This window comes from Bos grunniens, chromosome 11 (genome assembly GCF_055505025.1).
Source record: "Bos grunniens cultivar Pamir isolate PY7600 chromosome 11, Bosgru_T2T1.0, whole genome shotgun sequence".
In the NCBI taxonomy this organism is placed as follows: domain Eukaryota; kingdom Metazoa; phylum Chordata; class Mammalia; order Artiodactyla; family Bovidae; genus Bos; species Bos grunniens.
The window spans coordinates 82,644,284-82,670,751 of record NC_141175.1 but is presented as its reverse complement, the minus strand read 5'-3'; the positions used below and the strand labels follow the sequence as shown (position 1 = coordinate 82,670,751).

Below are 26,468 nucleotides of genomic sequence, written 5' to 3'. Positions count from 1 at the left end.
TCAAAAATAAATTCTCTTAGTTGGTGCATCTATAAAGCTCTACAACATCTATAGTCCTTCACTCTCAATTCCCTACCACTCTGCTCCCTTGCAGACCCATCAGGGGTTTGTAATTACTGTGCTATACTGCTTGAAACTTTCTTGCTCAGCTATCTACATAGCTTTCTCCTATATCCTTCTTGGTCCTTGTTCAGACATTCATCACCTTATCAGAGAAGCTTTTCCTGACCATGACTCATTCTATAAACCCATTACCCTGCTTTATTTCTTCATAGTACTTAGAACCATCTGCTATATATTTATTTAGTAGAATAAATGGTTCTGGAGGACAGAGACTTTCTCTTTTCTTGTTTGGTTTTTATTTTTGGCTGCAATGGGTCTTCAGTGTTGTGCGTGGGCTTTCTCTTGTTGCTGAGCACGGGCTCTAGAGCATGTGGGCTTCGGGAGTTGCAGCTCTCAGGCTCTTGAGTGTGGGCTCAATAGCTGTGGTGCACAGGCTTAGCTGCCCTGCGGCATGTGGAACTGTCCCAGACCAGGGATAGAACTAGTGTTCCCTGCATTACAAGACACAGATTTTTAACCACTGCACCATCAGGGAAGCCCGACTCTCTGTTTTGTTTACTGCTGTATTCCTAGCACCTAGAACAGCCCTACATACATTGCAGTTGCTCAATAAATGTTTGTTGAATTTAACAAATAAATGACTGGAGAACCATAAAACCAATCTGCAGTTTTATCTCTTAAAATATAACCTGCTTACAGGTTAAAGACAATATACAAATATACACATTCCTTTGAAAACTGAAAATGCTGTTGTGTTTACATGACTCTTTTGCATGTATAATTCATTTTAAAATATATATTTAGTGCCTACCCATGTGCAAGGTATTGAACTATGTGTCTTAAAGTGTTCTATGTGTTCTCAGAGAATCTCATGCAAGCAACCTCTAGAAAGCACAGACAGTGAGAAGGGACCTAAGACAGGGAAAGATAATTCTTAGTTTAGCTCCTCACTGAAGGCTCCATCTTTATTCTTACCTTAGACCCTTCTGTGTGAAAGCCCCATTTAACTAGGCCCAGTGACCTCCTGACCCTGAATCCTGGATTCTTTCTACCATAGCCTTTTCCTTATGACATTTTTTTTAACCTGAGAAAGTCAGGGTGATTGCCTCAATTACACACTTCCCTTTGCCAATACAGTCAGAAGCTGACGAGTCCTTGCTACTTAAAAGGTAAGAAAATCATTTAAAGATACACAACTATGCCAAAACTCAAACAGAACCCACCAGTTTGTGAATGAATGAATTAATTCAAACACAAAGGTTTTGCTTGTTGCTTTGTTTGATTCACCTGCTCAGCCAAAATGCCTGGGTCCCTTTAGTAGCCATTCATGAGCTCCAGCTTTCTAACACACTGCATACTCCTTCAAACACACCACCAAAACATAATTTTTAAAACAGTACGAATGAGAACTTCCCTGGTGGTCCAATGGCTAAGACTCCCCAGTCCCAACGCAGAGGGCCCAGGTTCAATCCCTGGTTGGGGAACTAGATCCCACATGCCACAACTAAGATTTGACATGCTACAGCTAAAGATCCTGCATGCCACAGTGAAGACCCTAGATCTGGCACTCTGCAAATAAGACAAAGTACTGGATTTCCCTGGTGGCTCAGACGGTAAAGCATCTGCCTACAATGCAGGAGACCTGAGTTCAATCCCTGGGTTGGGAAGATCTCCTGGAGAAGGAAATGGCAACCCACCCCAGTATTCTTGCCTGGAAAATCCCATGGACAGAGGAACCTAGTAGGCTATAGTCCATGGGGTCGCAAAGAGTTAGAGATGACTGAGTGGCTTCACTTTTCACTGTCAAATAAAAAAAATAAACAGTATGGATGACGATGACTGTACAACTCTGTGAATATACTAAATGTCACTGAATTGTGCACTCTAAATAATGATTTCTATAGCATGTGAATTATATCTAAATAATGCTTGTTTAAAAAAGAGTATTCCTAAATGTTTGCTATTAAAATATTATTAATATTAACTGCATTATCATTATAATACAGGCTTCCCTGGTGGCGCAGACGATAAAGAATCTGCCTGCAATGAGAATCAGTTCAGTTCATTTCAGTCGCTCAGTTGTGTCCAACTCTTTGCGACCCCATGAATCGCAGCACGCCAGGCCTCCCTGTCCATCACAACTCCCAGAGTTCACTCAAACTCACGTCCATCGAGTCAGTGATGCCATCCAGCTATCTCATCCTCTGTCGTCCCCTTTTCCTCCTGCCCCCAATTCCTCCCAGCATCAGAGTCTTTTCCAATGAGTCAACTCTTTGCATGAGGTGGCCAAAGTACTGGAGTTTCAGCTTTAGCATCATTCCTTCCAAAGAACACCCAGGGCTGACCTCCTTTAGAATGGAGTGGTTGGATCTCCTTGCAGTCCAAGGGACTCTACCGGGGTTCAATCCCTGGGTTGGGAAGATCCCCTGGAGAAGGGAATGGCAAGCCAGTACTCCAGTATTCTTGCCTGGAGAATTCCACATAGACATAGGAACCTAGCACGGGCTACAGTCCATGGGGTTGCAAAGAGTTGGACTGAGTGACTAACATTTTCATGGGCTTCCCTGGTGGCTCAGATGGTAAAGAATGATATAATTATCATTACAATAGTGATGATTAACAAAGAGCAGTGATGAATAAAATTCACGTTTTAGACAAAAATTTGGAAATATCCATCAAAGCAATTTTTTTAAACACAATCCTTTTAACCCAGCTGTATTTCCACTTTGGAATTTATCCAACATATACACAGACACCAATTTGCAAAGAAACATGAAAAAGACTATGTTCTGCATCACTGTTTGCATTTTTGAAAAATCAGAGTCGAACTAACCATTCCACAGGAGAGTAGAGCAGGGACCTGGGGATCAGATGCCAGGCCACAACTTACCTGCTGTGTAAGTCTGACATACTACTTAATTTTTCTAAGTCTCGGTCCTAAACCGGGGGGTAACAACGGTGCTACCTAGTAGGGTTACTATGAGACTTAAATTATAAAATAATTGTAAAAACTTAAAGGACCAGCACAGATATTCTGTAAATACTGGCTATTACAGCCATTACTGTAATTGACAGGACAGACACTTGTTAAATGAATTGTGGCATCTATACAATGGAATATTGCACAGACTTTAAAAAGGATGAAGATTTACATTAACTGATGTGGAAAACAGTTTCTAGATATTAAGTGAAAAAAGCAAATCACTAAAGAAGATTATAGAATGATTGCAGTTATAAATTTAAAAAGACACCTGTGTAATATGTGCATATAATTTATATGCATCCATATGTGTACGGGCCTCCTCAATGGCTCAGGGGATAAAGAATCTGTCTGCAATGCAGGTGACGCAGGAGACTCAGATTCAATTCCTAGGTCAGGAAGATCTCCTAGAGGAGGAAATGGCAACCCACTCCAGTATTCTTGCCTGGAGAATTCCATGCAGAAAGAAGCCTAATGGCTACAGTCCATGGAGTTGCAAAGAGTCAGACACAACTGAGAACACTAGCACACATATGTGTACACGTGTACTGATATACACATATACATGAGTGTGTATCTATGTTTACATACGCAAAGAAGATTTCTGGAATAATACAAAGAAACTGGGTAATAGGATGGAGGAGAAAGGGGCACGTGAGTAAAGTTTTCATTGAAAAAAAAAAGTTTGAAATAACTTGCTTACCAAAAGGGAGAAAGAAAGCACTTTGATTAAAGAAAAGGTATTGACAAAAGGGGTCTTACCTGGTGACTCAGGCGGTAAAGAATCTGCCTGCAATGCGGGAAACCTGGGTTTGATCCCTGGGCTGGGAAGATGCCCTGGAGGAAGGCACGACAACCCACTCCAGTATTCTTGCCTGGAGAATCCCCACAGACAGAGGAGCCTGGCGGGCTACAGTCCATGGGGTCGCAAAGAGTCGGACACGAGTGAGTGACTAAGCGCACAATGGCAAAAGGAAGTTTCCACTGAATTCTAAAATTGGTAGCAGATAGAAAAACCCTGTATACATACTAAAAGAAACAGTCCACTGTGAAAGAACAGACTTTAACTGAGGTTCTGGGTTATGTTCAATCCTATCAAAGATCTATTAATTACTGGCTTCTGAAAATATCCTCCTTATCTGCAAAGTAAAAGCAGTGAGACTTTCATCTACAGTTTCAAATACTGCTTTTTATTTTTCAAGTGCTTTAAAACCTACTGAATTTATATAATATTGACCTAAAAGGCAATAGAAATAATACAATTGATTTTAAAATTTCCATTTCCTGCTGTTTCATTTTTATTTCATTTTTAAAACCTGGGCTTAAAATAACACCTCAAGAAATTCAAACATCTTTACATCTCCCCAAATTCTCACCACAACACAAAGCAACTTTTAGAAATAATTTCTAAAGAGCACATTAAAATTACAGCAAGACTTTGCATGCTAAAGAGACTTAAAACTCAAAAGAGAATACCTTTGCTGAGACTGACTGAGGAAACAAAAAGTAAAAGGGACAGCTTTTTCTTATCTGGTCCATCTTTTAGAAGTTCTGACTAACAACAGCATCTTTTTATAAAATAGCAAGCACTGCTTCATAATATGAAAAGATGACTATGTCTTTACGTTAAAATGCTAAAAAGAACATTAGTCGCCTTCAGCAGTGTTGAAATGATACTCAGATGTTACTGGAAGGCAAACTGCCTGAAAAATCTGTTGTGTGTCTTATAAGTCAGATAAAACATTAAGAACATCATCCACTCTAAGATGACTTACTTACCAGAATTGTTCACTAAGGAAAGTGGGGAAAGTGTTCACCAAACACCTTTAACAGAACAGACAGTCCTCTCCATGAGATGGTTTTTGTTCTACAGAAAGAAAAATAGTCCATGACCCCTTTCCCACTGACCCTCAGGTGATCTGTTTCCCAGAGCCTGCTCCTCACAATACTCCAAAGTGGGCAGCAGATCCTTGGAGAGAAGTGTTGGATTCCCAGCTCACCACACGTGGGCCAAGGCAGGTAAGCAAGAGCGACCTCCACGTCTGTGGGCACTGCCACTGCTTCACTCAATATACATCGCATAGACCTTCCTAGTACTGGCAGATGAGTCATCATTAGTAACCTAATAAAAACCCACGGATTTACCCAAATCTGATCACTCTCACTTTTTTCGCCACTGCTACTGCCCTAGATCAAACGCCTATTCCCTTGCCTGCCACATCCTGCTGCATCTCCTCTTGCCCCTTAAAAGTCCATCCATCCAGTGGTAAGTGGTGTCAGGACTTCCCTGGTAGTCTAGAGGTTGAGAATCCACCTGCCAATGCAGGAAACCCGAGTTCAACCCTTAGTCTGGGAAGATCCCACATGCTTCGGAGCAACTAAGCCCATTGCCACACCCACTGAGGCCTCTGCGCCCACAGCCTGTGCTCCACAACGAGAAGCCACCGCAAGGAGAGGCCGGTCCACCGCAACCGAGAGTGGCCCCTGCTCTTGGCAACTAGAAAAAAGCCCAGACAGCAACGAAGACCCAGCCGAAATAAATAAAAAGTTTAAATAAAAGCATTTACATTGCATATTAAAAACAAAATACATCAGATCATATCTTTCCTCTGCTTTGAAACCTTCCAAAAGCTTTGCTGTCACATGTGAATTGAAATCCAAACTCTTTCCCAGGGCACCTAAGACTTGCCTGAGAGGGCACTGCCTCCCCTCAAATCTCATCTACCTCTCTCTCGCTCTTGGACTAAGAACTAGCCCACATGGTCTTTCTTTTCTGTTCTGGAAACTCGCCAAGTTCACCGTCATCTCAGAGCCTCTGGATGTGCTATTTCTGCCATCCAGAACACTGCCCTCCCTTTCCCAAGGCTGGATCTTTCCTATAATTCAAGTCTTAACTCAGTTCACCTCCTCACGTCCTTTGCGAATGAAGGAGCACTGCTGATGCATTCTGTACTCTGATTTTCTTTCACTCCCTGAAATTCTTACTTATCTGCTGACTCTGCTGGCTGTCTCCTTTCCCACTACCTCCACTAGTCCTCCAGCTTCATGAGAGCAGAAACCCTGTCTTTTTGTACCTCAGTATCTACAGTGCCCCGCACGGTCACAGGACTCAAGAAAGGGTTGATGAATGGTTAGAATTGACAATTATTTTTTAGTCATTATGTATTCTCTCAAATAGATACTAAAAGTACAGCTACTATGTTCCAAGACTGTGATTTTCTTTGAATGGTGTCCTAAATTAGAGAACAAAATGTTTTCTACTCATATCATTAACAAAGAGCTAATTTCTTAATTCTTTTTCAAAATCTTCCAACTAAGAAAGTCATTGACAAAATGAGCAAATGGTACACACAGCTCACTGAAAAGTAAGATAAGTAACTCCTAAATAGATGCACATTTTTTACTCAAGGCCAAAACAAATCAAACTACTAGACACCATTTTTCACCTCCCAGCATCAGTTCAGATCAGTCACTCAATCATGTCCGACTCCTTGCAAACCCATGGACTGCAGCACATCATACTTCCCTGTCCATCACCAACCCCTGGAGCTTGCTCAAACACATGTCCATTGGGTCAGTGATGCCATCCAACCATCTCATCCTCTGTTGTCCCCTTCTCCTCTGTCCTTCAAACTTTCCCAGCATCAGGGTCTTTTCTAATGAGTCAGTTCTTTGCATGAGGTGGACAAAGTATTAGAGCTTTAGCTTCAGCATCAGCCCTTCCAATCAATATTCAGGACTGATTTCCTTTAGGATTGACTAGTTTGATCTCCTTGCAGTCCAAGGGACTCTCAAGAGTCTTCTCCAACACCATAGTTCAAAAGCATAATGCTTTGGTGCTCAGTTTTCTTTATGGTCCAACTCTCACATCCATACATGCCTACTTGAAAAACCATAGCTTTGACTAGGTAGACCTTTGTCAGCAAAGTAATGTCTCTGCTTTTTAATATGCCGTCTAGGTTGGTCATAGCTTTTCTTCCAAGCACCAGGTGTCTTTTAATTTCAAGGCTGCAGTCACCATCTGCAATGATTTTGGAGGCCAAGAAAATAAAGTCTGTCACTGTTTCCATTGTTTCCGCATCTATTTGCCATGAAGTCATGAGCGCCGAAGAATTGATGCTTTTGAACTGTGGTATTGGAGAAGACTCTTGAGAGTCCCTTGGACTGCAAGGAGATCCAACCAGTCCATTCTGAAGGAGATCAGCCCTGGGATTTCTTTGGAAGGAATGATGCTGAAGCTGAAACTCCAGTACTTTGGCCACCTCATGTGAAGAGTTGACTCATTGGAAAAGACTGATGCTGGGAGGGATTGGGGGCAAGAGGAGAAGGGGATGACAGAGGATGAGATGGCTGGATGGCATCACCGACTGGATGGACGTGAGTCTCTGAAGTTTTTGGTTCACATACTAAAGTAGTGTGTCAAGGCTGTATATTGTCACCCTCCTTATTTAACTTACATGCAGAGTACATCATGAGAAACACTGCGCTGAAGGAAGCACAAACTGGAATTAAGATTGCTGGGAGAAATATCAATAACCTCAGATATGCAGATGACACCACCCTTATGGCAGAAAGTGAAGAGGAACTAAAAAGTCTCTTGGTGAAAGTGAAAGAGGAGAGTGAAAAAGTTGGCTTAAAGCTCAACATTCAGAAAACGAAGATCATGGCATCTGGTCCCATCACTTCATGGGAAATAGATGGGGAAACAATGGAAACAGTGGCTGACTTTATTTTTTGGGGCTCCAAATCACTTCAGATGGTGACTGCAGCCATGAAATTCAAAGATGCTTACTCCTTGGAAGAAAAGCTATGACCAACCTAGACAGCATATTAAAAAGCAGACACATTACTTTGTCAACAAAGGTCCGTCTAGTTAAGGCTATAGTTTTTCCAGTAGTCAAGTATGGATGTGAGAGTTGGACTATAAAGAAAGCTGAGCACCAAAGAATTGATGCTTTTGAACTGTGGTGTTGGAGAAGACTCTTGAGAGTCCCTTGGACTGCGAGGAGATCCAACCAGTCCATCCTAAAGGAAATCAGTCCTGGGTGTTCATTGGAAGGATTGACGGTGAAGCTGAAACTCCAGTATTTTGGCTACCTCATGCGAAGAGTTGACTCATTGGAAAAGACTCTGATGCTGGGAGGGATTGGCGGCAGGAGGAGAAGGGGACAACAGAGGATGAGATGGTTAGATGGCATCACCAACTCAATGGACGTGAGTATGGGTAAACTCCGGGAGTTGGTGATGGACAGGGAGGCCTGGCATGCTGCGGTTCATGGGGTCACAAAGAGTCGGACACGACTGAGCGACTGAATTGAACTGTTGAAGCTTGGCTTGGAGAATTTTGAGCATTACTTTGCTAGCGTGTGAGATGAGTGCAATTGTGCAGTAGTTTGAGCATTCTTTGGCACTGCCTTTCTTTGGGATTGGAATGAAAACTGACCTTTTCCAGTTGTGTGGCCACTTTTGAGTTTTTCAAATTTGCTGGCATATTGAGTGAGCACTTTCACAGCATCATCTTTTAGGATTTGAAATAGCTCAGCTGGAATTCCATCACCTCCACTAGCTTTGTTCATAGTGATGCTTCCTAAGGCTCACTTGACTTCACATTCCAGGATGTCTGACTCTAGTCCAGTGATCACACCATCATGGTTATGTGGGTCATGAAGATCTTTTTTGTATATTTCTTCTGTGTATTCTTGCCACCTCTTCTTAATATCTTCTGACCTTCTTAGGTCCATACCATTTCTGTCCTTTATTGTGCCCATCTTTGCATGAAATGTTCCCTTGTTGTCTCTAATTTTCTTGACGAGATCTCTAGTCTTTCCCATTCTATTGTTTTCTCTATTTCTTTGCACTGATCACTATGGAAGGCCTTCTTATCTCCTTGCTATTCTTTGGAAGTCTGCATTCAAAAAGGTATAGCTTTCCTTTTCTCCTCTGCCTTTAGCTTCTCTTCGTTTCTCAGCTATTTGTAAGGCCTCCTCAGACAACCATTTTGCCTTTTTGCATTTCTTTTTCTTGACGATGGTCTTGATCACTGCCTCCTGCATGATGTCATGAACCTCTGTCCACAGTTCTTCAGGCACTCTATCAGACCTAATTCCTTGAATTTATTTGTTTCTTCCACTGTATAATCATAAGGGATTTGATTTAGGTCATACCTGAATGGTCCAGTGGTTCCCCTACTTTCTTCAGTTTAAGTCTGAATTTGGCAATAAGGAGTTCATGAACTGAGCCAGAGTCAGTTCCAGTCTTGTTTTTGCTGACTGCATAGAGCCTCTCCATCTTTGGCTGCAAAGAATTTAATCAATTTGATTTCGGTATTGACCCTCTGTTGATGTCCATGTGTAGAGTCAGTTCTTGTGTTGTTGGAAGAGGTTGTTTACTATGACCAGTGCATTCTCTTGGCAAAACTGTTAGCCTTTGACCTGCTTCATTTTGTACTCCAAGGCCAAACTTGCCTGTTACTCCAGATATCTCTTGACTTCCCAGCATGGTAAAGATCAAAAGTATAACACTTTGCAGAGTCTGAAGAAACATGGTCTCTCACACATTGCTGGATGGTATAAACTGATACAACCTTTTCTTAGAGCAGTTTGGAATTTCTATGAAAATGACAAAGTACAAAATATGGAGTACCAACAAGGACCTACTGTATAGCATAAGAAACTACATTCAACATCCTGTAATAAGCTATAATGGAAAAGAATCTAAATCTAAATATACAAATGACTCACTTTGCTAAACACCTAAAACTAATACAACATTGTACAGCAATTATGTTTAAATAAAAACTAAATATATATATATATATATATACACACACACGCATATAATAAAAAAAAAAACAAGTGTAAATGCCGTTGGACCCAATGACAACTTTCAGGAATTTATCCTGTGGATATTCTTTCATGAAAGCAAAATAATGTACATGTACAAGGATATTCACTACAGCATTTCCTACAGACAAGGAACAATATTAAGAGTCAAAAATTTCTAGGACATTCATACAATGGAATGTCACGCAGCTCCATAAAAAAACAGGCAGCTCTTTATAGACCGATACAGAACAATCTCCATGACATGTTGGTGAGTTAAAAAAGCAGGTCATGATACTGTTCTCACACTGTTTTTTTTGTTTGTTTTAAATATATATGTGTTAGTTGCTCAGTCGACATTCGACTCTTTGCCACCCCATGGACTGCAGCTCACCAGGCTCCTCTGTCCATAGAATTCTCTAGGCAAAAATCCTGGAGTGGGTTACCATTTCCTTCTGCAGGAAATATATATGATATGCTTGTAAATACAGGGAATATCTCTTCTATGACACACACACTGCTATAACTTTGGTTACATTTAGGGAAAAGAACTCCATGTCTGGAAAATGGAGAAACGCTTGCTTGTGTAGCTTCTGAACTTTAAATTATTATTTCTATGATTTTTAACCACCCCCTTAAAAAAGCAATTTAAAAGGAGCATATTCATATATAAAAAGTTTTCACATCATTGATTTGGAAGACATCTCAAGATTTCTTGCAAATAGATTGTGTGGTATTTCAAAACTTCAGAAAAATCTTCTTATTAAAGATATATTCTCATCCTTTTTCTTTTTGCACAATAAGTACTTGATAATTATTCCTTGACTTAGGCTTTTTTTCTCATTCTAGCACAGGATCTCATCTTTCTTAATTAAGAGTTCCACCACCTGAATGCCTCAGCCTGAATGCTCCCCACAGCTCCTCCAACTATGCAAGAGAAGATATACTCCTGGAAGTTTCTACTTTAAAACACAAGATAAACAACAGATATTTACTGTCCCTGAATAATAATTTCTTCTAAAAGATGCTATCGTAATAAATAGTATAAAAGACTTTAGATGCCTTCTAGGGCTTTGCATCTCATCTAGTTTGGGAGCTAAGACATGTTCATATGAAAAAATAACTACCATGCTAGGAAGGATATTACAGCTGCCAAATAAGTTGCACGAGGAAGCAATGCCTCAATAAACTCAAGAAGAACCATCATATATACTAAGGCAGTCAGGAAAGGTTTCAAAAGGGAAATAGACTCTGATTTGGGCTTGATGAATGATCCAATTTCAATAGGCAAGGGACTGACTGCACAGTAAGGGATGCCCAGGTGGTTCAGGAACACGTGAGTAGACTGGTCTGGACAAATGGAGCCTGCAGGTGGCAGAGAGTGCTCCCCAAGCTCCTGGAAATCCACTTACTCAGTCCCTGAGCCTGTATCCTCCCGATGCCCTGGATTTACTTTGTTTCTTCCTAATTCTCCCAGAGTTGTCATTTTATCTCCATTCTCACCACCTCAAAGCCATCTAAGTTCTTATTCCCTCCCTTTGCAAAAATCTCCAAACTCATCTTTCTGTTTCCACCCTCCACCATCTCCAACTTTCAGTACACAATTCATGACATTTGTGACTTTATATGCATGATCCACTCACCCTGAACCTGCCAACAGTTAACCACTGCCTGCAGAATAAAATTATTCTCCCTCTCATTCCAGGCCTTCTAACACTGCACTCACTGCCCACCTCTCTCTCTTTCTCTCTCCATCACTGAATTCACACTCCCTAAACATAATATTGGCTTCCCTGGTATCTCAGCTGGTAAAGAATCCACCTGCAATGCAGGAGACCCCAGTTCGATTCCTGATTGGGAAAATATCCTGGAGAAGGGATAGGCTACCCACTCCAGTATTCATGGGTTTCCCTGGAGCTCAGACGGTAAAGAATCTGCCTGCAATGCGGGAGACCTAGGTTCGATGACTGGGTTGGGAAGATTTCTTGGAAGAGGGCATGGCAACCCTACTCCAGTATTCTTGCCTGGAGAATCCCCATGGACAGAGGAGCCTGGCGGGCTACATCCATGGGGTCACAAACAGTTAGACCCGACTGAGCGACATGCGCAGCACAGCACAAATGTAATATGTAAACATTATGTCTAGGCCCTGGATGTCTCTATTAGATGGAAAAGTCTCCTTATTTTGCTCCCACATGGGGTACACATGGTTGCACAGGTTTCGAACACTGTAGTTTATATAAATGATACCTTTCACCAGTGTTGGGCAGTGCACAACCTCAGCACCCTTCCAAAGATGGCTTGTTTCCATCCTCTCTCACCTTGAAGATGTTCTCAAAACATCTCAGCTGTTGATCAATTGTGCCTCTGATCCTACATTACCAACCTGACACTTTTTCCTCACCAAAAAGAAAGCTGCAATATTTGGAATACCAATAGCACCTTAAACACAGCAGATACTCAAAAGATGCTTCCAAATTACAATGGGTAAATTAACAAAGGCAGATTGTGATTAAATGTTAAAGAGCCTTGGGGAATTCCCAGGCAGTCCAGTGGTTAGGACTCTGCATTCTCACTATTCAAACCTAGACAGCATATTCAAAAGCAGAGACATTAGTTTGCCAACAAAGGTCCGACTAGTCAAGGCTATGGTTTTTCCAGTGGTCATATATAGATGCGAGAGTTGGACTGTGAAGAAAGCTGAGCGCCCAAGAATTGATGCTTTTGAACTGTGGTATTGGAGAAGACTCTTGAGAGTCCCTTGGACTGCAAGGAGATCCAACCAGTCCATTCTAAAGGAGGTCAGCCCTGGGTGTTCTCTGGAAGGAATGATGCTAAAGCTGAAACTCCGGTACTTTGGCCACCTCATGTGAAGAGTTGACTCATTGGAAAAGACTGATGCTAGGAGGGATTGGGGGCAGGAGGAGAAGGGGATGACAGAGGATGAGATGGCTGGATGGCATCACCGACTCGATGGACGTGAGTCTGAGTGAACTCTGGGAGTTGTGATGGACAGGGAGGCCTGGCGTGCTGCAAAGAGTCAGACCCGACTGAGCGACTGAACTGAATCCCTCATTGGGAAACTAAAATTTCATAAGCCACTTGGTGCAGCCAAACAGAACAAAATAAAAGGTAAGAACCTTCTCTTTTGGCCAAGAAAGGTTTTGACCTTATCTGGCAGGTGCCAAATTTGGTCAAATGATCAGAATGATGTTTCAGACAAAAAGACTAATTTCAGTAACCACAAGCAAACAGGATTTGAGACATTGTTCTCAAAGTACCACCTTAGCTCTCTGTTAGAGGAGGCCTGTGGGAAGCTCCCTCTGCTTTGTTCAGCCTCAAGTAACTCAGTCATCTTTCAGTTTATCTGTTTGGGATTACAGATAATGGTTTTCACATACCTACACTCAGAGTAAAGCTTAAAACTGGGCCATTAAGCCAAGAAAAACATTGTTTCTGCCTGAAATATCTGCGTATCTAGGAAACAGTTCTGACTTGAATAATTATATACATACATAAAATGCATATACACAAATTAAACATTTATCTTCCTCCTTCACTTCTTTTGCAGTCTACCTCTTTTCCATCTGTCTCTTCCCTTTTTGGTTTCTTTCTCTTTCTCCCCCTAAAATTATTATTCATGTCTCTCATTTCTTTCCAAATGCCTTACCTTAATGATCTCCAGACTTCACTCCTCTCCTCCCCAAATGCCCTCTCTCCTCCCAAAATTATTACTCAAGTCATTTCGCTGTTTTTGCTTATATAGTGACTTAGCCAATTCCGTTCAATATTTGTACTAATAACTCATTTGTCCTATTTCCTTTGCTGATGTACCTTGAACTTTCACTAACCTTAGAATTCTACAATTACTAGTGAATAATTTCAAGGCCAATCATTTATGGCTCATTTTCCTATGGCCCTCTAAAAGAATCAAGGGTTTTTGATGTATTTAGATACATAAATTAGTTTCATTGTACTGATGCAGTACCAAATAAATAATTCTTTCCTGTAAATCAAAAAACTCAGAACCTAATAAACAAAATGCGTTTCCTAATGAATCTCCTTTCAAAGTATGTATCTTGGATTTTTTGCCAAGGCAGCTTATCAGTAATGGTCTCCATCGTCCCAGAGAGTTTTGTGTCTGAGAATTAAATAAAAATCTTTACTCTCCAAAGGAAGAGTATTATGTGGAAGTAACACACTCCAGTATCAGGCACATAGTACCACTGGAACCATGCACATGTCTATGAGGAAAAGACTATCAGGCAAGCAACTGAATTTTTTAAATGAATGGAAGGGGAATTTTAAATTAGAATCTAAGGTAAAACACATAATACAATGATGTGTTTGTGCCCAAAGAGGCTCTCTCCCTTGAAAGTCCAACTTTCCTGTTTATTCCTCCCACCAAACATGCAAAATAAACTCTCCAGTACTAAAAACAGAAATATGTTATCACTACTGAAAAGTAAGCACCATCGAAGGAAAAGATCAAAATATTTTTCTTTCATCCTAGTAAAGTGAAAAGAAAAACCACTAAATACTGTAATACTGTTTCTGAAGTTAGGGCAGTTTCCTTTTTTTTTTCCCCTCCCCAGCCTGAAGATCTTCTAGAAGTCACATTGGCAGCAAATGGTGGACAGGTGCCTTACTAACTCCGTATTTGATAGGAAAAGAAGAGAGAAAAGGGCACAGACATCCATTATTTAGAATCTATCGCTCTATTAATCTTCTTTATCACAATTCCATTACAATATTTTATGCAGCGTGTACGCGTGGGCAGTGTACAGCCGACCACACTCCATGATAACAAGGCTTCCTTTTTTCAAACACCATCAAAAATTAGCAAATAATTCGAACTGCTCTTAGCCCAAGGTTAAATTCTTGAATACTAACAACAGAAGTTCAGAGAAATCTAATTAACCGGTTCCTATTTGCTCGAAAGTAAACTACAAAGATGAGAGAGGCTTGTCATCTCTATCTGCCCCTCCCCAAGGCTGGCGATTTGCCCTCAAGAGAGGCGTCTAGTGTACAGACCAGAGCCGGCTAGAGCTGGGGGAAGGGGCGGGCGGTAGTGAGGGCCAACCCAACCCCGTGGCTGACCGCGCCTGGGGCCTCGCTGGGCCCAGAACCCAACTGAGCTCGGCCTCCCAGAGGCAAACAAGACGGAGACTGGACCGACGGACGGGACAGACAGACGCGACAGGACGGACGCAACGGGCAGAGAAGCAGTGCATCCTACCCGGAGGGCTCCCTCCCAGGGCCGGCGGAGTACCTGCTCCGGTCATCCAGGCTACGGTTGTCGGCCGCCGCGGCGCGCCAGTCGGGCAGTGTGCTGGCGCACAGCACCACCATGGACACGATCACGAACACCACCGACACGCTGGCCAGGATCTGCGCGGCCAGCGACGACGTGGGCTCCTCGAAGGTCCGCCGCATGCGCTCCAGCCAGCGCCGGGAAGGGGCGGCCTCGGCACCGCCCGGTCGCGCCTCGTCCCGGCCCAGCGCGCCCGGCTCTTCGGCGGTGTAGAAGGTGTAGGTATCGGACATGCGGTCGTCGAGGCGGCGCTGGCAGCAGTACTCTAGGTGCGCGCCCTCCAGGCCCCAATAGATCATCTCATTGTAGAAGGAGAGTTCGCACATCCGCGGCGCGAAGCGCAGCTTGCCGTGGCCGCGGACGTAGAGAAGGATGAAGCCGAAGGCCTCCGAGTGCCGGTCGAAGAAGTACTCGTTGCGCTCGTGGTCATAGTCGTCGCACACCTCCAGCACGTCGCGCTCCGAGCGGCAGCCGTGCAGCCGGCTCACGCGCCGCAGCGGGAAGTCCTTCAGCAGCTCCCGGGACAGCGAGTACCGGGCGCCGCCCACGTTCAGCACCACCGAGGCCGCCCCGCTGCGCCCGAAGGTCATGGCTGGCTGCCCCGAAGCCCCCGAAGCCCGAGGGCGCCGCCGCCGCCCCTTCCGGCCGCCGCGCGGGGCCTGCCTGCGGTTGGCGGACGGGGGAGCGCGCCGTCGGGGCCCGCGGGCTGTCCGGCAGGCTCTCCCTCCGGGCTCCGCTGCTGCCCTTCGCTGACCCGGGGGCCCCTGGCTCTAGCCTTCTCGGCAGCCCAGCGCGGCTGCTAGCGACGCTCCCTCCGCACGGCGGTCCCTGCAGGTGGCCGGGGAGTCCCCTTCAGGCGCCAGCGCTGCGCCCCACTGGCCGAGAAAGAGGCTGCCAGCGCCGCCGCCCCTCGCGCCTGGGGGATGCTCCCTCCGAGGCCGGGGTGCCCTTTCAAGGCGGCGGCGCTGTTCCCCCCCTCCCCGGGGGCGTGCGCGCCGAGAGGAAGCGAGGGCGCTGGATGGCTCCGGGTCCCTGGCGCTCCCTCTGGCCGCGGCTCCGGCAAGCGCCCCACCGCCGTCCAGAAGCAAGAGGCAAAGTGAGCGGGTTCGGAGGCGGCAGAGAGCCGGCCCCGCGAGGCGGGGGCGGGGCCTCCTCGCGGTTACCCCTCCTTGCCTCCTGGATCCGCTCCGCTCACCTCCCTCCGCGCGCCGCCCTCCTCTTCCCACCCGAGCCCGCACCTCGCTCAGGCTGGGATTCCCCGGCGCCCCGCCCTGGACCTCGGGCTCCCCGCCTCGTGACGCCGTCCTCCCCCTCCGCTCTCGCCTGCAGTGGCCGGGAGGGGTCCGCAGAGCAGGGATGCGCCGAGCTTGGAGCCCCGAGTGGAAGGGGTAGAAAAGCCCCGAGCCTGGGGGTCTCAGTGACCGCGTCCCTCCCCGGACCATCGGGATGACTTGGGGAGTCCCCAAGGGCCCTTTTAACGGCCCCCCCCCAAAGGAGGCTGCAGGAGGGTAAGGAGGAGTGAGGACTGGGGTGCAGGATTTGAGGGGCGGGGACAGACGGCTCTGGGAGAGCTTTTTCCAGAAACTCTCCGGAGCCCAGCTAGGTTTCTGAGACCGCCCCACAGGATTTCTCAAGAGAAGGCACCCCAGCAATTCTTTTCTTGCCGACTTTGTTCCTTCCTCTCCCGGCGCGGAGACCCACGTACCGCGTGCTCCGAAGGCGGCCACACATCCCAGCACCCAGCTTCGGTGCCGCCTCTCTCGGAGGAGCGGCTCCAGCCCCCGCTTTCTGGGTTGCCTGTCCTAAGAGAGCGCCTAAGCCTAGCGCCCCTGGACCCCCTCGTGACGCTCCCTGTAGAGTGGGATGAATGTCTGGGGAGAATTGTCTTGCCACTGACAAGAACAGAATTTTGCCCGACCTTCGTCTGCATTCTCCTTTTCATAATGTCTTAATTTCTCCTGTGCACCTCCGAGCCGGCTGCAGCACCGGCCCTCGAGCTTGAAGAGCCCTTTCAGGCTCTGCGGAGGGTACTTCCCTGGGCACTGTTCGATGCCCTGGGAGTGGGCTCCACTGGGCAGGGATTATTTTAAACTGCTTCAAGCAATTCACACGACATCCGGCACAGGCAGCCCTGCTCGCGCAGTACCCGCCAGAGGCGAAACAGGTGAGTTGTAAGGCAAACTGTTAAATGCAAAACATACTGGAAGAAAAATTAAGAGTGTGGTGGGATGAGGTGGGATGTGGTGATCTGACTTCGGAGTACACCTAGCTGGGAAGGGTTTTACTTTGCCCTTCACTTTTCATAATTGTGTAGAGTTATCTAATGCCCACTAGAGGTCACCAGAAAGAGTCATTTTGCTCTCTGATTCTAGTGTGGATTCTTAGCGAAAACGCAGACACCTAAAAATTGGAGTGCTCACAAAGTAAAATCACTCTGGCTGGTTTTTTTGTGCCCTTTTTTTTTTTTTTTAATTGAAGCATAGTTGATTTTCAGTGTTCCAGGCGTACAGAGAAGTGATTCAGATATATAGAGATAAATATATAGAGACATTGTATATATAAATTTTCCGATTTTTTCCATTAAAAGTATTTTCAAGATATTGAATATAGTTCCTTGTTGGGTGATTTCTTAAAGAATGAAAATCTCTAAATTTTTTATATCTAGACTTGATAATTTATCTTAAAAGCATTTAATGTGACTAAAAACTCAAAAATGGGAGTTGTTTACTTGTTAAGCTGCTACTAAACTAGAAAAACATCCTGAAGGAAATGTTTCAAGACAGAATCAAAAGAAGTGATGGCCATGAACTGGTAGAGAGAAAGAGCAGAGCATGTCTAATAGCAAAATCACAGGTGTGGAGGATTAAAGCCTGAAAGAAAGCTAAGGCATTGCTTGGCTGAAAGCATGGGGATCTCCACTACAGAAGTCAGCTTTCATCCAGGAAGCTAATGGGATCCCTGAAGGTTTTAAGAACAGAACTGACTTGATCTCAGGAAGAGTCATTTGCCCCTTAGGTTATCCTAAGGAGGAGGCACTTCTGCAGCCAAGAAATGGGAACCCCACCCCTGTATCTCTGTAGATAAGGAAGGGTTCATTTCTGAGAAACACTGAGACTAAGGACTCAGTACAGCTTGGAAATGGATTTGTTCTAGAATATGAGGATGAAGAAAAGTTTGCTGCTGCTAGTGGAGTGAAGAGCCTGGCTTCACACCAGCAAGAGCCGATTCCTGAGGGAGTCGTTAAAAATACTTTTTAGAAGCTGTACAGGCAGCAGAACACAGAACAACTATTTTGTTGATTATTTGCTTCAACATTACTATATTTATTTCCTATGTTCTCTAAAATCCCTTTAAAGTCTGTTGATAGGACCAGTCGAGGAAATATCGTATTTTAAATTACATTTGAGCTTAGAAAACCAATTAATTTGATGACAGTATAATTTGTGTCTCCTAGGTATATTTTTATGAAATATCTTAGACAGATAGGTTTAAATCACTTCATTTGTTTCAAGAGTAATATTCTTATTTGATTTTAATATCGTCAACTGCTACTGCAGCAACAATAACCCAAGTCATTTTCTTAAACAAAGAAAACAACAAGATGCAGAAATGATTGGCTTGTCTCAATATAATCTGGTTTAAAAAGCATTCTTAAAAACAACTTTATTCCACTGTACTTGAAAAAATATGTTAAGAATTGATATCGTCATTGTTGTTGAGAATTATTGCATTTATATTCTTCTCTGGATTCTAGATGATATGTAGGGTCTTCATATGTAAATCTTTAGACTGCATCAGGTATCAGGCAGAATTTTAAAGTTTGAAAGAGATTTTCTTGTGTCAATTTATAAGCCCCTTTTTTGGGGAGGAGGAACAAGGCTTCAGAGATGTGGCTATAATTTGCCCAAGGTTCCCCACCAGCAGCATCCTGGTGGAGACACGGCTGGAGCCAGGTTTTCTAGTTCCAAACCCTAAACCCTCGGTCTCCAGGGCCTGCATGGCTGCCACAACTTCCTGTCTGATCTCTGCACTCCAGTTCTTCCCTCCATCTGTGAATCCTGTATCATGCCACTGAACAGCTCTTCCTTTTCTTCATTTTCATCAAGTCATTCCCCAGTTCAAGAATCAAAAGTGGCTAAGGATCTCTACAATTACAAACTGGCCTGGAAATAAAGTCCACACTGGTTCTTAGGACCATCTCTAGATTCATATCCTGGCTGCACAACTTTTTTGCTAAGTGACCTGGAACAAATTCCCTGACTTTAAGGCTCCATTTTCTCATTCTTACAATGGCAATAACATGGCTCCGTCAAAGGGGTGGTATGAAATGAAATGATGCAAGAGTGGTATATGCCTCTGTGCATGACACTGGGGAAAAAAAAATCTCACTTTGTGTATGCCTCTACCAGCCCAAGCAGGTCATGCTCATTTTCATTCCTGGATTATAATTAAATACAAATCAGATAGGGGCTTCCCTAGTGGGTCAGACAGTAAAGAATCTGCTTGAAGTGCAGGAGACCTGGGTTCAATTCCTGGATTGGGAAGATTCCCTGGATAAGGAAATGGCAACCCACTCCAGTATTCTTGCCTGGAAAATTCCATGGACAGAGGAACCTGGCGGGCTACAGTCCATGGAATTGCAAGGAGTCGGACATGGCTGAACAGTTAACACTTTCACACTTCCACAGATCAGACAAGTGAATTGATTCATCTAAAAATGTGACCAATCACAAAAAGTAACCCAATCAACATTTCAGTGAAAAGTTGTGACCCACTGCTGAGTCCAGACTGAACATGAATTCCTCCTTGCACTGCACAACTGGCTGTGTTCAGAGTCCTTGAGCAGGTCTCACCTCTTGAAGCTTCATTTCCTCATCTGGAAAGTGAAAGTAATACGAGTTTTGGGGGAAGTCACACAGAAAGGGCTCCCAACACCCTGCCCAAAGCTTTATAAATGTCCTGTGGGCACCACTGGTCCTTGCAGCTTACTTAAGCAACTGTGCCTTAAAAAGCCCTGACTCAAAAAAAAAAAAAAAAAAAAAAAAAGAGCCCTGGCTCTGCCATTCATTTCTATTTTCAGGGGGTTGTGTTTACACCATTTTATTTCTCAGCATCTACAGTGGATCCTTTAAACAGTCAGCTCTTTTAATGGAAACATAACCTTCCACAGGCTTCCCCAGTAGCTCAGCTGGTAAAGAATCCTCCTGCAATGCAGGAGACCCCGGTTCTATCCCTGGGTTGGGAACATCCCCTGGAGGAGGGAAAGGCTACCCACTCCAGTATTCTGGCCTGGAGAATTCCATGGACTATTCCATGGGGTTGCAAAGAGTCAAGACTGAGCAACTTTCACATAACCTTCCAGTGTCTCTCATTTTATGTAAGGGGAAGACACTTATGATTTCATCCACTATGCACAATTACCCTTGTAGAAGGGAAAGCCACAGCTTTCAATAAACTGCCCTCAGAACTGTCCCACCACACAGACCCTGTTCTTAAAGATGAAAAGCCACCAAGGGATGTTTCACCCCCGGCCCACACCAAAGTCCTTGCCTTTTTCTCTGCTCCATGACACTTTGTGCTCTCATGCAAGCAAAAGGAACACTATCTTCTTTAAATGTCCAGCCTTGAGAAAGTCACTGTGTAATCATTTGTGGGAGGCAAAATTTTACCTCTACCCTCTCAGGGTTTTTGACTGAGCTTGAGAATTAGATTGACATAAAGACAGATTAACAGGAGAAAACCATGCAAATTTACTTATTATAAATTTTACATCAACACCAGAAGGAAATGAAGACCCACAGAGGTGGCAGAACCTAAATGCTTTTATATGAGGTTGAACAGAGAGGCAATGATAGAAAAGTAACTAAAATATATGGCAAGGCTAAAGGAAGATAAGAATTATCTTAACAAAGTACATTTATACAGAATTCTCTCAGCTTCAGCTTCTGTCCTTGATGATAAGAATGGTACTTTCCTCCTGGTATATGGAAGACAATCTTTCAAATGGCAGTTTTATCTCCTGCTTTTAGAAAGAAAAGGGGGAGGGTCAGAGCACCCTTTTTGTACCTGAATTTTTAAGTACTCAAAATAATCTTTATGCCAAAGTGACACATTTTGGGGTGGCCTATTGTGGCTCAGATGGTGAAGCGTCTGCCTGCAATGCTGGAGACCCGGGTTTGATCCCTGGGTCGGGAAGATCCCCTGGAGAAGGAAATGGCGAACCACTCCAGGACTCTTACCTAGAAAATTCCATGGATGGAAGAGCCCAGTAGGCTACAGTCCATGGAGTCACAAAGAGTCAGACATGACTGAGCACCTGAACCGAACTAAACTGAACCCTCACACCCATTCTGTTGCTACGTTACTTTAGGATGTGATGGCCCTTCTGCCCACCATCACTCCAGGTCTCTTGCTTCTTTTTCTTTTTTTCGGCTGCTCTGGCTCTTCACTGTGGCCCACGGGCTGTTTGTTACTGAGTACGGTCTCTAGTTTTGGCACGTAGGCTCAGTAGTTGTGACGCTTGGGCTTAGTTGTCCTGCAGCATGTGGGGTCTTAGCTCCCAGGCCAAAAATCAAACCTGTGTCCCCTGCATTGCAAGGTGGATTCTTAACCACTGGACCACCGGGAAGTCCTCAAGTCTCTTACGTCTTACTGTGACCAAGAGCTCTTTCTGCTTGCCACCACTAGCTCAGCTTTCCACAAAAATACTTTTACTATTACTCTCATTTTCCAGATAAGGAAATGAGGCTTCATGAAGTTAGACTAGCTCAAGGATCCACAGCTCCTAGTAAGTACCAGACCCAGGAATGAAACCCAAAGTCTCTACAGGCTGTCTTGCCTCCCATGCTGGCTCATCACCAACTCGGCTCTCTACCCAGCATCAGACACCCCTGGGAAGGGAAGAACAAGTTAGGTGATACCAGAGGGAGCTATCTGACAAATCTTGAATGTGGGTCATTCTACAAGATAACTAGACTTCAATAAGTCACTTTCATATCCTGAAATATTTAAGGGAGAGATGATACAATGCCTGCTATTTGCTTCAAAATAATAACCAAGGGCAGGGGCAAGCGGATTGGGAGCATAGATGAAATAAGATTGGCCATGAGTTGACTGTTGAAGCTGGGTAATAGGGCTCAGTCTATTAGTCTCCCTTTTTGTATTTATTTGAAATTTTCCATAATAAAAAAAGTTAAGAAATTTTTTTGAAACCTTGAGCTTCATTTAAGCTTATTTGTGAATGTTGACAGTTACTCCTTCAGACTAGACCTGAATGCACTCTTTCACAATATATGTCATGAAGAATCCCTTCAGTTTCTCCAGAGTATAAAAAAAACTTGGTACATTTGACCACATCTGTTAAAATTTTAAATGCACGCACCTAGTGATCCAGCAATTTTAACACTAGGAGTTTAACCTGCATATGCTATGCTATGCTATGCTAAGTCACTTCAGTCATGTCCAACTCTGTGTGACCCCATAGACGGCAGCTCACCAGGCTCCCCTGTCCCTGGGATTCTCCAGGCAAGAATGCTGGAGTGGGTTGCCATTTCCTTCTCCAATGCATGAAAGAGAAAAGTGAAAGTGAAGTCGCTCAGTCGTGTCCGACTGTTAGCGACCCCATGGACTGCAGCCTACCAGGCTCCTCTGTCCATGGATTTTCCAGGCAAGAGTACTGGAGTGGGGTGCCATTGCCTTCTCCGTAACCTACATATACAGTCACATATTTCACAAAGACATACAGGCAAGGATCCCTGCATTGTTTACAATAGCAAAAGTTTAGAAACAGCCTCAATGTCCTTGGTTATTTAAATAAGTGGCATATTCATGAGCAATGGCACCCCACTCCAGTACTCTTGCCTGGAGAATCCCATGGACGGAGGAGCCTGGTAGGCTGCAGTCCATGGGGTCGCTAACAGTCGGACACGACTGAGCGACTTCACTTTATTTTTCACTTTCCTGCATTGGAGAAGGAAATGGCAACCCACTCCAGTGTTCTCACCTGGAGAATCCCAGGCACGGGGGAGCCTGGTGGGCTGCCATCTATGGGGTCGCACAGAGTCGGACACGACTGAAGCGACTTAGCAGCAGCAGCATGAACTTAATACTGTCATTCATATAGACTCAGATAGAATCAATTCTAAGCCACATTGCTAAACAAAAAAGCCTAGCTCCTAAACTGGCAACTAAATTATTCCCTCTTTATATTAAAGACATATAGATATGGATGTATTTGTATATACATTATAATATTTCTGAAAGGATACATAAAATACAATATGAGCGGTTGTTTCTTGGTTAAAAGACTGGGAAAAAATTAGGTAGAAATGAGACCTGCTGGTTATTGGTTATTGTAAACCCACTGTCTTTTTTCTTTTTTAGCCCAGTGAAAGGATTTTTTTTTATTTGCTAATTTTTTGGTTTCGCTGGGTCTCTGTTGCTACACGCGAGCTTTCTCTAGTAGCGGGCGCTACTCTTATTGGGGTGCAGGGGTTTCTCATTGCTTGGCTTTTCTTGTTGCAGAGCACAGGCTCTGCACGGGTTTCAGTAGTTGCAGCTCTTGGGTTCTAGATCTGGGGCTCAGTAGCTCCAAGGCATGTGGAATCTTCCCAGACCAGAGATCGAATCCATGTCCTCTGCGTTGGCAGGTGGATTCTTATCCACTGTGCCACCAGGGAAGCCCCCACTGAGAGTATTATGTTTTCAATTGTTTTTTTTAAGCGGTTAAACGAAGAAATGAAATCTCAGCACATAGTCTGTTACCAAGTGCTTTCTTTTTCGCTGGGCCCATCTTTGCTGTGTCCTGCCTCCGCCTCTGCTCAGTTACGTCTGGGGCCATGTCCCTGTTCCCTCAGCCTGGACATCCTACTCCAGCGAATTATGTGGCCTGTGCCTTCTTGTCAATCCAGTGTCAGTTCAAATGTCATTTCCTCAGAGAAGCCTTCTCTGACCACCATTCTAGCATATCAACCTATATATTGTTTAAGATTCTTTTTTTATTTTATTTTTGGCCAGATCCCGCATGGCTTGCAAGATCTTAGTTCCCTGATCAGGGACTGAACCCAGGGCCCCAAGAGTGGAAGCATAAAATCCTAACCACTGGACCGCCAGGAAATCCCCTCAACCTATTTTTTTACTCCCTTATTACTTTTTTTAAAAAATCACTTTGCTCATCCACGTGTTTCCTCTCTGTCATCTGTCACTCTACCAGACTCTGCTCACCCCTTTTGAGAGCAGGGACTGTGGGTCTAGTTAACAGTGGTGTCCCCAGCTCCTGCAACAGTGCCAGTCTCCTTGTTGGAGCTCAATAACTATTTGTTGAGTGAAGGAATGAATGACTATTACTATTGATTAAAATAAGTGTTCTCTGAGCGCTGAACTGGCAGTATCTGTATATGCCTATAGTGAGGCTGGAGTTGACCAACTTGAGAAATCCAGGCTCTTTCTGAAAAACCACTTCAATTTTGTTAAATGGTTGGCATCCTGGCAGAGATCTTGGCGCTGCTCTCCCCTTGGACCACAGCATATGCCAGATTCCTGCAGAAACTCTGCTGACTTAGCCAGCCCTAACCTTGAGTCACTGGGTGTCCCTATATACCTTACCCAGCAGGTGCTTTAGTTAGAAAAGTTCTTAGAATCAGCTCCAGTCATATCTGGGTTCCACCATCCACCCATACTTCTCTTTAGAGGAAGGAAAGAATGTGGAAGCAGAGCAAGGTCTGCAAGCAAAGAAGAACTGTCTGCCATTGCATTAAACACTTTAATTGGGCTCACTGTGAATTCTATCTCAATAAAATTGTTTCCAAAAAAATAAACTGTCCAGAAAGAATTGGATGTGGATCTAGGCGGTTCTGTGTGTCTTGGCTCACAGACTATAGGAAACTTGGAAAGAAATTTAAAAGGCTGCTGTCCTGGTGGTAGATGGACATCTAGAGACCTAACTGCCTGATTGGGTGCTAAGGATCAGGAGGTGAAGCTTCTCAGCAAAGCAGGTCTTGAGCCTAGAGGGAAAGGAGGTGGGAGGGCCGAGGAGAAAGCAAGGGATTCCCGCACTCTACCCCCTGTCGCGTCACAGGGCATATTCATACAGCCTGAGAGAGGATTCTACTCACAGGAAAAATCAAAGACATTTTCAAAATGAATGGAAAGTTCCCTGCTGTGTTCTATCCATTCTACAAGGAGGAGAGCTACATTTATCAACACTAATGAACCAAAATTATTAATAACTGGTTTAGGAGTCAGCTTTCCAAAACACCTGCTGTTCTTAGCCTTCTGTCCCTGTAACAATCTATTCCCTGCCCCACAATCCAACCTCCCTCCCTCTCTATGCTCAGTGCTGTTATTTCTGCCTCAGAGGAAAGATTGGGGCTGGGGTTGACTGAAGCGAAGCGTATGATATTCCTGGAAATGGTCTTCTTATTGTAGATGCAACCAAAATAGCATTGGTTCCGCACTTAATAATTGATATACTCTTCAACAGCAATTGCATTTTTCTCCAAGGTACAGGATTTAAAATACAGACTATTTTTCTCCAGTTTTTAACTGGAGATAAAATAGTCCAATTCTGGTGTGTGTGATCCCATTACCCTGCTATGGCAAAAACCTCAGGCATTTGCCTCAGTTTTCCCTGAGATACATGTTCTCACAGGTTAGCAAAAAAAAAAAAACAACGCTCCTAGTGGAAAGCTAAAAGGTATTGAAATCTGGAAGATTTGCAGTTTTAAAAGGAGGTTTGAAGCCGAAGCAATTAGGTTGGTATAAGCCTGTCTTAGGCCCCGGTCAGAGAAAGAGCCTATGGCTCAGCAAAAAAATGCTGAAATAAGTGTCAGCTTTAACTCCATGTACTTGTGTGGACGTGCAGCCTCGGACCTTGTCCCCACAGGACCTTCCTCTGCCTGCAAGGAAACTTGCCCTCTGCTTAAGATTTGCTAGTACCTTAGATCTTGCAAGGAGGATTTTTCCTTTTCAGAGCAAAGTAATCACAAATAAAAATCTTTGTGACAAAAGACACCGAGGAGCTTTTTATACCCTTTCACTAGCTTCTATTGTGATGGATGAAACTGCAAGAACAATGGCAGCAGAGCAAATGTCCACATAAATCTACAAAGAAAGAAGAAAATAGGTTTACCATGTTTCCTTTGATGATGACAAGGCATTCTTTTCTCTAGATAGAGAGTGCCTTTAACTTTGACAATGTCAGTGCCTGAACTACTGGTCTATCTCAATACTGACAGGTACTATGGAAAGGGAGAAGTTGTGAATACAACTTCCAATGAATCAACATTAGTCA

At 44.1% G+C, this 26,468-nt stretch overlaps 2 protein-coding genes across 14 annotated transcripts in view; one reads left to right on the top strand and one right to left on the bottom strand.

Moving 5' to 3' along the window:
* The window catches only part of KCNG3 (potassium voltage-gated channel modifier subfamily G member 3), a 55,539-nt gene extending 39,558 nt beyond the window's left edge, over window positions 1-15,981 (bottom strand). The window contains exon 1 of the mRNA XM_086327271.1: window positions 15,137-15,981. Within this exon, the coding sequence (XP_086183397.1) occupies window positions 15,137-15,768 (632 nt within the window). The 5' untranslated portion in view covers window positions 15,769-15,981. The remainder of the gene's footprint in view (window positions 1-15,136) is intronic.
* Window positions 15,982-16,160: 179 nt separating this feature from the next.
* The window catches only part of MTA3 (metastasis associated 1 family member 3), a 213,819-nt gene continuing 203,511 nt past the window's right edge, over window positions 16,161-26,468 (top strand). For 8 of the 13 annotated variants that reach the window (XR_015137062.1, XR_015137065.1, XR_015137064.1 and 5 more), the window contains exon 1: window positions 16,161-17,342. Coding sequence is in view for 4 of the 13 variants with exons in the window: in XM_086327254.1 (XP_086183380.1) it covers window positions 17,228-17,342 (115 nt within the window). In the remaining 9 variants the exon portion in view is untranslated. The remainder of the gene's footprint in view (window positions 17,343-26,468) is intronic. The other 5 variants (XM_086327258.1, XM_086327264.1, XM_086327269.1 and 2 more) reach the window with 4 other exon arrangements.